Source organism: Hesperophylax consimilis, chromosome 16 (assembly GCF_061612785.1).
Source record: "Hesperophylax consimilis isolate HC1 chromosome 16, BYU_Hcon_1.0, whole genome shotgun sequence".
Lineage (NCBI taxonomy): Eukaryota > Metazoa > Arthropoda > Insecta > Trichoptera > Limnephilidae > Hesperophylax > Hesperophylax consimilis.
The window spans coordinates 35,363,354-35,375,009 of NC_142851.1; the positions used below are offsets into that span (position 1 = coordinate 35,363,354).

General features: G+C 33.2%; 2 protein-coding genes across 4 annotated transcripts in view; one reads left to right on the forward strand and one right to left on the reverse strand.

The window, feature by feature from the left end:
- LOC149417130 (uncharacterized) overlaps positions 1–6,472 on the forward strand; it is an 87,086-nt gene extending 80,614 nt beyond the window's left edge. For 2 of the 3 annotated variants that reach the window (XM_089641245.1, XM_089641244.1), the window contains one exon: positions 4,133–6,472. In XM_089641245.1, coding sequence (XP_089497371.1) covers positions 4,133–4,390 — 258 coding nt within the window. In that variant the 3' untranslated portion in view covers positions 4,391–6,472. The remainder of the gene's footprint in view (positions 1–4,132) is intronic. The other variant, XM_089641243.1, reaches the window with a different exon arrangement.
- A 3-nt stretch (positions 6,473–6,475) lies between these two features.
- On the reverse strand, positions 6,476–11,414 carry LOC149417131 (uncharacterized). The gene is made up of 4 exons (XM_089641379.1): positions 11,011–11,414; positions 9,058–9,984; positions 8,700–8,884; positions 6,476–6,528 (listed from the first exon to the last, which is right to left on the reverse strand). Exons 1-4 carry the CDS (start codon positions 11,163–11,165, stop codon positions 6,476–6,478), a joined length of 1,320 nt encoding a protein of 439 aa, XP_089497505.1. The 5' UTR covers positions 11,166–11,414.
- Positions 11,415–11,656: the final 242 nt, after the last annotated feature.

The following is an 11,656-nucleotide window of genomic DNA, read 5'->3' on the forward strand; positions in this document are numbered from 1 at the left end:
AGGGTTATTTTAATAGCATAATTGAGTACTTCATAGTGCACTCATATTTACACTAGGTTTGAAGATATCTAGTAGGAGTGAACGAATTATATTTGTTTGTTCACAGTTTGATAATGCCTTCAGAGGGCGAAACAGCTGTCACGCGTAATAATAATTACACAGAAGTACTTGTTTAAAAATAAACTGTTTTTATAAACCCAATAATAATATTATTGAATATATAAAAAAAAAATTAAAATGGAGTTCTAAAAATTAAACTTAATAACAATAAATAATAAAAATTATTCATTCATTTAAAGAATGTGAATTTTTTTTTTTTTTTTTTTTTTTGTAATTATTTTTTATTTTTAATAATATGTTTACATGGTACATAATTCATTTTACATCTTGTATTTTTTTACTACTCTTCCATTGAAAGCATTTGCTTGTGTATGGAAGGGGAGTGTACAAAAATGTTGTTGTTAGTTGGTACTTAAATAATTCTTTTTACATAAATGTATGTTTGCTGTAGTATTTTTTTTGATAGTAGTGAAGGATAATATATTAATTTATTAAATTTAAAAAAGAAAGGAAGTTATGGAAAACTAAGGATATTTGTGAGATTAATTAAGTGACAGTAGTTTTTTTTTTCAGAATATTTTTAAAATGTCTCTTGACAGAGAGCAGTATTCGGGTTTTATCATTAATGCTTCTGATTTCTTCTGGTAGACGATTGAAAAAAGTTCTTCCCTGATAAGTATAATGATGTTGTGCAAAAGACGTATTTAGTTTTGGGCATAGAAAAACATGTCTAAGTCGCGTTCTGTTTTCATTTAAAAATTGATATTTATCTTTTTCTTTTATAATTTGGATTAATGAGTTTTTAATATATAGGTCTTTAAATGTAGGTACTTGAAATTCTTCAAACAGGCGTTCTGTTGGGTAGTCAAAGGATTTTTTTAATATAATTTTAATAATTGTTCTTTGTATAATTTCAATTGGAAGAAGGTTACATTTATACGCGGATCCCCAACTAATAATAGCGTATTGTAAAGTGGATTGAACTAAGGCATAGTAAATTAAATATAGATTTTTTATCGACAGAAAGTTTCTAATTCTTAAAAATATATATATTAATTTTCTAATTTTGTTTACTACTTGACATATTTGTTCCTTCCATTTCAGATTTTTATCAATAATTACTCCTAGATATTTAATTTTATTTGTTGTTTTTAGTACTGTACAGTTTGATTTGCAATAGTTTTGGCTGTGAATTTTAGTATTATTATGTATGACAATGTTAAAATTTTTAGGAGTATCATTTGTATGGATTGCAAATGGAATTACAAATGTCTTTTCTTTATTAAGTGACAGTAAATTAGTGTCGAAAAAATTCTTGAGCGTGTTGATGTCTTCTGTGGCCTTTAATTCTACATTTTCCCAATTCGTATCACTTATTATTAATACTGTATCATCGGCGTATGACGTAATTTGACCATGTAAGGGTTGAAAAAAAATATCGTTTACATATATAGTAAATAGAATTGGTCCAAGCACTGTACCTTGGGGGATTCCAAAGCTTGTAATCTCTTGATCACTATTAACACGATTGATTTTTACTACTTGAGGACGGTTTTTTAAGTAGTCGGTGATCCATTTAATTGCGTTGCCTTTTATGCCAATATTATTCAATTTTTTTAATAACATCTCATGGGATATGCTATCGAATGCCTTTCTAAGGTCAATAAATATACCCGCACATTTTTTACCTTTATCTAATGATTCGTAAATGTATGAAGTTACGTTAGCAATAGCATCTTGTGTGCTGAGTGATTTTATAAAGCCAAACTGGTTTTTGTGTAATATTTTATTATTATCTAGAAAATTTACCAATTGTTTTTTTACTATTTTTTCAAAGATCTTTCCTATATTAGAAATTAGACATATTGGGCGATAATTCGTTGCTTGATGTGGATCTCCGGATTTGTAAATAGGTGAGATTATTGTGGTTTTGTAGTTCATTGGAAAAATTCCATTTGTTAAACTTAAGTTTATTAAATGAGTGATAGGTTTTATTAAGTGAGGTTTCATAGTTTTTAACATGTGTGTCGTAATAGAATCAAAACCGGGGGACGAACCTCCTTTCATATTTTCGAGATTTCACATTCTGTTGTTGTTTCAAACATTGAAAGTATATTACGTTTCTGTATATTTTTATTTTTATGGTTTTCTTGGTTTGAAGGCTTATGAATATTTTTCGCAAGATTTTTCCCAACATTTGCAAAGAAGGAATTAAATATGTTTGCACATTGTTTAGGCTGTATATTGGCATCTATAATTTTTTTATCGTGTTCAATGTACTTAATGTTTTGTGTTTTTTTTGTATTTTCTATGGCGAAATTAACAGTTTTCCACATTTGTTTATGGTTATTTTCTGAAGATAATATTTTATTTTTAAAATACTCTTCTTTACTTTTTTTAATATAAGATGTTAATTTATTTTTATATTTTTTATAGAAAATATATGCTTTTTCATCTCGGGGATTTTTTAAAGTTATTTTGTAAAGTTTTTCTTTATTTCTGATAGATATAATAAGTCCTTTGGTAATCCAAGGTTTTAAACATCTTAATTTTGATTTTATGTATGTTGTTATCTCAGTTGTCGAATTTTTAATGTGTTGTGACATAATATTTTCGAAGTTAGTCGAACAAATTTCAGTATCATCACTGTTTAAAACATTATTCCAATCTTCCTTTTTTAATTTTTCAGAGAGAATAGTCATATCTATTGTTGATTTTTTGGTTATTAAATTATGTTTTTTATGTTTAATATTATTATTATACAGAAGTAAGCATGAGTGATGATCAGTTATGTTAGTTTTCCAAACAATTGATTTTATTTTGTGAAGATCTTTAATGTTTACATTTGTCCAAATGTGGTCTAAACAAGATGGAGTATGTTCTTTTATTTCCCTAGTATTTTTATTTATGCAAGATATAAAATTTTGTTCAGTCATACAATTGATGTATTCATTTTTGTTATTATTTTCTATTTTTTCATTAATATTAACGTTAAAATCTCCTACGACAAAACAAAGTTTATTTTTTAATTTTAATAATATGTATTTGAGGTCATTAATAAATGTAATAATACTCGAGCCATGCGTTCTATAGATAGCTATTAGATGGTATATGGATTTGCCGAGTTTGAAATGTACTTCGATGCAGTTTACTAAGTGTATTGGATGTTCTATTATGTTAACAATACTAAATTTATTGCTTGCAAATATTATTATTCCCGAATTTTTATTGATGTCTACTTTGGTAGAAATATAGTTGTACTCAGGTAAGTGATAAGGCGGTGACTCAGCGTTCGTAAATGTTTCGGATAACACTATAAAGTCCGGTTTTTTAATTAAATTATTTATTTTTAGAATTAATTCATCTAAATTTTTTTGAATTGAACGGATGTTTATGTGCATAATAATTATATCATTGATGTTTTTAGAAATAATTTTGTTACACGAATCGGTACATATACATTCATATTCTTGAATTTTAATATTTAAATCTAATTCGTTACTTAAGAAATCATCCATTTAATGCATTTTCGGTTGTATTTTACAAAATTATTTAAAAGATTTTTATTCAATGTCGTAGTTAATTCTTTCTTTGGCTAATTTAAGCATGTAAGATCGGAACTTACATGTTTCGCTGTTTGTTCGGTGGTCTACTTCATTCATTTTACTGTTCAAGGAGTTTATTTCTTTCTTCTTGTTAGCTGAGTTGCAGTTAGCGCATTTGGGTGGCAGTTCCAGGGATTTACACTCGGAGATGGGATGATCTTCTGAACAGTGCTTGCATGTTGGTTTATTCATTCTATTGTAGCATTTTTGTGCTGTGTGTCCAAATCTTTGACAGTGGAAACATTGGGTAAGAGGATTGCAGTCTTCTACATAGATTCTCATGAATCCTAGATGAATTTTTTTTTTATTAATAAGATGTAGTCTCATTTCGGGATTTGTTTGTAGTATTAAGTTTTTGCTGTTAGTTTTTTTGTTTGTAATGATGGCCTTAACTTGTAATATTTCTTTATCTTTGTATTTTTCACATATCATTAATTATCATCTTAATATTTTTGTAATTCTTCCAGGTATCTGTATTGACCTCCTACCACACTGCCATCATCGTGCTGGCCGCCGCATCCGCCTTCATCATCAGCACCATGAGCGTTCTCCTCATGTTGTACAGGAAGAAGGTGTCCAGCCTGGGCAGCCGCAGTAAGGTGGCCACCTTCAGTGACAGGTTCCTGCCCTCTGAGCCGCCGGTGTACGTCCTCTCCAGGCAGGAGAAGCAGGACCTGGCGGAGGCCATGAACACCAATGACAGCACCGAGAGCATGAAGATGTAGGACTGCAGAATGTTTATATGCCACATTACCGATCACAGGAGATACTTGATGAAACTTATCGTGAATTAGGAAAAAAGGCGTGTGGTTTTGTAGGAAACGAAATGTAGTTTAAAATGTTGTGATGAAACGATTCAGAGCTTTGTGGCAATTATGTACCTATAGTAATACTGCTGGAACGGTATTTTTGTAGGTTGGGTTTAAGATTCACACAACCAAGAGAATTGTGTCATTTTAATTTTGGGGCATGCGCCCTAGACATAGACCCTACTTGAGCCAACGTATCAGCCTTCATTGCATAATATTATGTTGTATCGTGCAAACCTGTGTCCTATGATGATCCTATCTGCCCTGATGCATTAGTTCAACACAACTCAGTAGTTATCCTTGAAACCATAAAAAGTGAGCTTTAGAATGTGTCCCGTAACTTCCTCAGACCTAAGACCAAGTAGTTTTAAAAAGGTTTTAGAGGTCAGCGGATAAATACTTATTTAGAGCGTTGTATTCCAGACTGCTTAGCTATGAATTGTTCGTTAATATAAATATCGAGACAGATGTTGTTTAGACTCTATAATAATACTCGTATCTATGTCGATGTCGACATTTTGCGATAAGGTTGTAAATATTGTTGTACTTTTAGTCAAAATAATAAGAGATCTGAGTCACGTCCTTCGGGATTGTGAAACTAATCAAGTACAGAGAACTCCCGTAAAATGCACTGAATTGAATAATAACACAAAATAAATCTCAAAGTTGTGGGAGGCTAGATTATTTTATCTGTTAAAAAGTATTTCCTACTTCGCGTAGAAAAACGATGCACATTACCTTAGGTCGATTCAGTGTACTTACCTATTTATTTGAAATGTAAATAAAAACTTTCAAAATATTTTTAGAAGTAAGATTTTTCTTTTAATCTTTAAAATGAATAGCTTTACTTTGTTGCAATATTTGTAATTTCCAAACAACGATAGAGTAAGGAATTACCATACGAATATCTAAACAGTCAACTCTAGTAGAGTGCTAAGGGAATTCTAATAAGGTGCCCACTTATATTGTGTTTATAAGAGTGATTTTATATAGTATTTTTTATAGTTTCGTTTTGTGTTTTTGTTATTTTGTCACTTACTAAACTGTTTGTTTAATTTGTCATGCAGATATTTATAATATCTCACTTACATGTAAATTGTAATGCTTGTACATAATATAATTAAGATTCCACATGTTGTAATTTGTAAAAAATCTCATTAAAAAACTTTTAAAGACTTTGTGTAGTTTGTAAAAACTTACGCTGAACTTTAGTTCCCACCTTTCAAACTATGTAAGTAGTAATTCCTACAGTCCTTCTGACTGTTTATCAAAGTAAAGTAAATAAAATTCTCGACCAAGGGACAATATTTATTATTACAATGTTCATGGCGTTTGACGAGTATTCATTTTATTTGAAAATAACAAGGATAAATCATTGTCTGAAGGGTAGAACCAAAAATAGACAAAAACTATTTAAATAATGCGAGTGTGTTCTGATAATTCAAGCTTCGATCTTCATTGCTGTATTCTCATTGTTCGTTTTTTCGTCTGCAGCTCAACTTCGTAAAGAATGATTTGAAACGACCTTCCTAAAATGGCACAAAATTCAAATTACGGCAATTTTTTAATAATAGTATATTTTAATATCTTTCTCGAGAAGCAGCTGAACAATGGACACATGAAGATATTCTTCACAGACAGATCCTAATAATTGTTTTGCGACCCATTCAAAGATTCTGAAAGCAATGATATTGCTTCCTTGAAAGTGATAATATTTATACATAACATAATAAATAACCTGTTACTAAAATACTTTCAGACAAAATGATATATAGAAAGGACGTTCACAGACTTACGCACTACCAAAAAAGACAAAGCCAATACGCAAAACAGTTTATTCTACAAAGGGGTGAAATATAATAGGGCGCTGCCGGAAAACATCAAAACTACACCAATTAATACATTTTAAAATAGATTGCAAGAACCACATTAAGTAAAATAAAATGTAATTCATACGTCCGTCACTCCTGGACACACTGCCCCCCAGATTCCTACCCACCCCTAGTGCCCCTTTCCTTCCCAGAACTTCCTCTTCTTCTTCTTCTTCTTCTTCCCTAAAACGAACCACCACACAGCATCCCCAAAGATGACATACGTTTTATTTTTTCTCTCAGTCTCAATGAGACTTTATTATAGGCATGATGATATATTTTCCATGTGGAAATCGGAATTATTTTAGTTTGAAAAAAATATATTATAAGGCCTTTTTCTCGTGACCATTTCTATAAAGAAAAGAAATCGTACTGCAGGAGATTTATTGCGATGGATAATTCTTTATGCGATATGACTAGCGCCGTATCATCAGCAAATACATAATTTTATTGCAATGGATAATTCTTCATGCGATATGACTAGTGCCGTATCATCAGCATATACATAGTTTTATTGCAATGGATGATTATTAAATTATCAGCATGTACGTAATATTTAACAAAGGTGAATATTTTATTCATGAGTGAAATGAATATTATGTATAATGCTGGGCCGAGAATTGACCCCTGTGGGACTCCTGGTGACATGTGTAATTCCTTGCTATAAGTTTGGAAGAGTTTCACTTTAATTTGTCAATTTTTTAAATAGTTTTTGAGAAGTTCTAGTGATTTTTCCCTAGTGTCTATCGCCTCCAATATCTATAATAGTTTTGTCGAATCGATAGTTTCATAAGCTTTAGAGTTGTCTGTGAATAAGACCAGAATAATGTTTTTTTATTATTGAGTTCTTGATTTACGTAATTGGAAAAGTCCTGCAGTAAATTTTCGCTGCTTTGTTTTTTTGAAATCCTTATTGGTTGGGATCAATAATGGAGACACTTTTTAGGTATTTTATGAAATTTACGAGATGTATTTTTTTAGTATTTTTTTAATAGCTGGCAAAATATTAATGAGTCGTATAGAATCAAAGGCAGAACTATCCAAAAATTTGACAAAACTAAAACTAAATAACCCATATTATTATTTAGGTCACGACAAAATGTTAAATTTGTTATCTAAATCGTATTTATGTAATATTAAAAATAATTTTAAAATCGTCTTTGGTGTCAAAGTTAGAACGAAGTTCCTTCACGAAGTTTATTATCAAATGCAGAACTGTCTGTCTGGATAGTTGTGCCTTTGATTCTAAACGACCCAATTGGTCTATATTTTTCTATTTCAGTGTGTTTTCCCTTTATATATTGGCCCAATAATGCTACATTTAAACTCATTCGGTATAACTTGCTTGACACAAGAGTTTATTCATTAAATGAGTAATTCCAGGACATGGAATAGATTTTTTTTTAATGTCGAACATTCGAATATTGTCAATCCCTGGCGACTTGGAATTGTTTAGCTGACTGAAAATCCAGCAAATATCTTCACAGGTGAATAAGCAGGTATATGCTATGCGGCAATTCAACGGTAGCTGTGTTAGACGCTTTATAGTCGCATTTGTGTAAAGTCGAGCTGATGGTATCGGAGAAGTAGTCAGCGAATTTATTTACAACGATTTTCTATATTTGGCCATTATTATTTAATATTTAATTAAAAATAATTTAATTTAATTCAATTATTGACAGGAATATTGCTAATAAACTCGGCTATAAATTCCAGATTGTTCAGTTATGTGCTCTTCAAGTTCACAAAAGACCGTATGTTTTAATTAATAAATATAAAATGTGTCTTTGAAGCACATGGTGACTTGCAAGGTCCTATGAATTGTGTATGACTCTCGGTTAACATTTCATCCTCATATTGAAAAGATCTATAAATCAACTAATCAACCACAATTTGTTGGATTTTGTCAGACGCAATTCAAAGGAGTTCAACGACAAGTACTAATAATGGTCGAGAAAATACAAAATAAAAGTTCATGATACTTCTACATAAGAATTCAGGTACTCAATACTCATGGCTGTTTCCAACATCCTTTATCTCGGAAATGCTGGGTATCTGCAGCCATAGTTCTAGTAGGGATGTCGCATTACTGTTGATGGTTTATAACAAAATAAATCAGTAAAATGATATCGTACCTTAGTAAAAGTAGAAAAGGATTGAAGCACGATTAGAAGGCCTGAGGACCGGAGGCGATTGGCTAGGTGCAGGAGCAGCAAAGAACATTACTTGTGAAGGAGGTCAAATCCCACCCCGGGATATACTGTAGACGCCTCGATGATCTTGAATGTCATCGCATTAGAGGTATATTATAATTAATTAATAAGAACAATAAGTTGTCCGTATTACCTTTTTACGTTTCTTTGCTTTATCTTGCGCTTTTTTTGCGTTTGCCTTTTCCTCTTCCTCGAGATCCTGGCCAAAGATTCCGGATTCGTTCAGCTCCTCGGGCTCCACGAGCCCCACGGACTGCTCGATCTGGTCCCCCATGATGCGTGGGGCCACGTCCTGAGAGGAGCAAACATGCTTGTTGAACATCTTTCTGCAAAGGAACAACTTCTTTTAGAAATGGGATATCAAATACAAGCCATGTAATGTACGCATTAATATTTTAAAAACAAACAAATATTGAGGTGGGGTGTGTTTGTCCACTGTTCGACATCCAAATATATCCAATTCGATAGGAGTTAATAATAATGTAGCTAGACCACTTACTCTCTGCAGTATTTAGAACAATCCGTATAGAAGGCGGGTGAAGAGGATGACTCGTACATGTTATTCGGCAGACAAAACCTCTCTTTCACGAGATGGTGGAAGTTCTCCTTGGTGTTGGTCGACTTCTCGTTCATCCGCGGTGACATCATGGTGTAAGTATTGATGTAGTCGTCCACTGAGGGCTTGGGCTCCAGCTCCGTCTTACATTGGGAATCATCAGCTATCGTCTTGACCAGAGCACTCGTGGTGTAAGGTGGCTTCACACTTTCCCAAGTCAGCGTCTTGGTGTGAGAACTGTGTCCGTCTACTTCCTTCTTCGCTGAGAGTTGAATGGTTTGAAGCGGACTTTCTCTGTCCTCGTGTTTATGTTTTAATTTGAAAAGATTCCCATCTTTATGCGGTTGTGTGTGAGTAAGCACCACGGCCTGCGATAAGTTTGATGATTGCCAAGAGCAAATATGGTTATGAGGCCCTTTGTTGAATTTTTGAAAAGTGTGGACGCGATGATTGTTTTTGTAACTGGTGTCGGATCTGGATGCTTGCCCGCCAGCAGTGGAACACAGAGTGTCGCTGATGACCGGTTGCTGTCTCGGTGAGCGATCAGTATTGGTGCTCTCCTGGGAATCCATGTTCAGCTGACACTCGGGAGAATACTTGGTGTACGTGTGAGAGTTTATTTCCCTGGAGAAGCTCGTAGAGGAGCACTCATCACAGACACACACATATGTCTCAGATTCTAAGAAATCTTTCACATAACTCGACTGCGCTTTTGTTGCAAGTTGTCTCTTTTTAGAGGAAGGTTTCTTCTTGATAGGTATAGTACCAGCTCTTTTAGGAAATCTCTGGTCAATCTGACTAAAGGTACTGGAATTCGGCTTTATCGAACTTTCACTGAATTTTCCGTTTTTCTTTTCTATACTTTTAACTCTAAAACATTATTGGACAATTAATTATACAACCAAAGAAAGTAGAGTGGTACCGATTTAAATTATTCCGCAATGTTTGTAAAAATGTATAGATAATGAATTTAACATCCCAACTTCCGCAGCATTGGCGTGAATCACTTTGCATACCGCTTGCTGAATTCCCACTTGAGAACGAAGCTCAATATATCATTGTATCTATTGTTATCAAGTTTCATTTGTAAAACTCTGTCCCAAAAGAAAAACTTTTTATTTTATCACAACTTCGCTACGAAGATATTTACTAAAGCAGATCCGTGAAAAATGGAATTAAAATATAGGATTGTAAAAAAGAGAATTTGTGAAGCAGAAAGTTTATGTAAAGAACAAAGAAAATTGCTCCAGAATTATGAATATAAAATATTCACTAAAATGTACTGATTAATAAGTACTTTCTCGCTTGAATTACGAATTCTTGACACGTCAGTTTCAATTTTGAAAATGGAAATAAAAATATATTTCTGTTAAAATACTATATTATAGGTAGGTTAACGGCTCTATTGACGGCCGCCATGGTCGAGGGGTAAGGCTCTCGACTAGCAATCCGAAGGTCGCGGGTTCAAATACCTGCGTACGCAAGTAAATTTTATTTGATTGAATTGTGTTATTTCACAATTTTATCATTTAAAACAACAAAATGTATATTTTTATTCCAAAGTGCAAGATACTCTCAGTCGCTCTGGTGTTAGAAAAACAGACTTCAGAATTGAAACGTTACTTGAAATGAATTTAGCCGTATTTGGTGACCAGATCTGAATAGTCAGGTATTTCCCCACCTTCCACTTCTCCATCTCCTTCCCCTCTCCACTACCTTCAGCCTCACAACATACTCCAATCGTTAATGCCATAGTCTCACTGTCTCCATGCACTTAAATTCACAATTAAATACAAAACAAATACGAGTTCATTGAACCGGAGTGACACAGCACCGAAATTAATGAAATTGGTATTTTAAATGAATGAAATTACATAAAAAGAAGAATTACCTTACCCCAAGAGCTGTATGTTTACGATTTCATAGTCGTTTTTGGGGTTGTGGGAAAGGCGGTACTTCTCGGCCTGCGTCAGTTTGGCGTAGTACATGGGGCTGCGCTGCTTGTCGTACACTATGGCGTCTATGAACTTGGCCTGGGAGTCGGTCAGCATTGTGGGGACCTCAGAGCCATTTATCTATTAGGTATATCACCCCCAACACCTGCAACAGGACTTTAGTTATGGTCAAATAGTGATCGTTTATTTCGACTTCAATCGACATAAACCAAATACTATGTAAGACCCTGCGCAGACCGTCACTTTACTACAACGAACTTAATTTCATTCGGTTTATGTCGATTGCTTACCGACCCGTGGGACGATGGACTTATACCTGACGAGGAAAGCCTCAACAAAGCAGTAGATGACCTCACAAACAACATCAAATCAGCACTCAGAAAATTTACTACCGTCGTCTTAATTGACAAACCGAGACCCGACCTACCCAATGATCTCAAAGACCTAATAAGACAAAAAAAACGAGCAAAGACGAGATGGCAAAGATACTGCCATCCCATCGACAAAATTAAATTAAACAGACTTACTCACGAAGTTAAAAACGAATTAAAAAAATACCGAGACCACCGCTGGCACGGCTTCATTAT

Coding starts and splice junctions, on each gene's coding strand:
- LOC149417131 (XM_089641379.1), bottom strand. CDS start 11,165: ATGCTGACCGACTCCCAGGCCAAGTTCATAGACGCCATAGTGTACGAC. Junction 9,985..11,010: donor GTAAACATACAGCTCTTGGG/GTAAGGTAATTC, acceptor ATAATGTTTTAG/AGTTAAAAGTATAGAAAAGA. Junction 8,885..9,057: donor TGTTCTAAATACTGCAGAGA/GTAAGTGGTCTA, acceptor GTTCCTTTGCAG/AAAGATGTTCAACAAGCATG.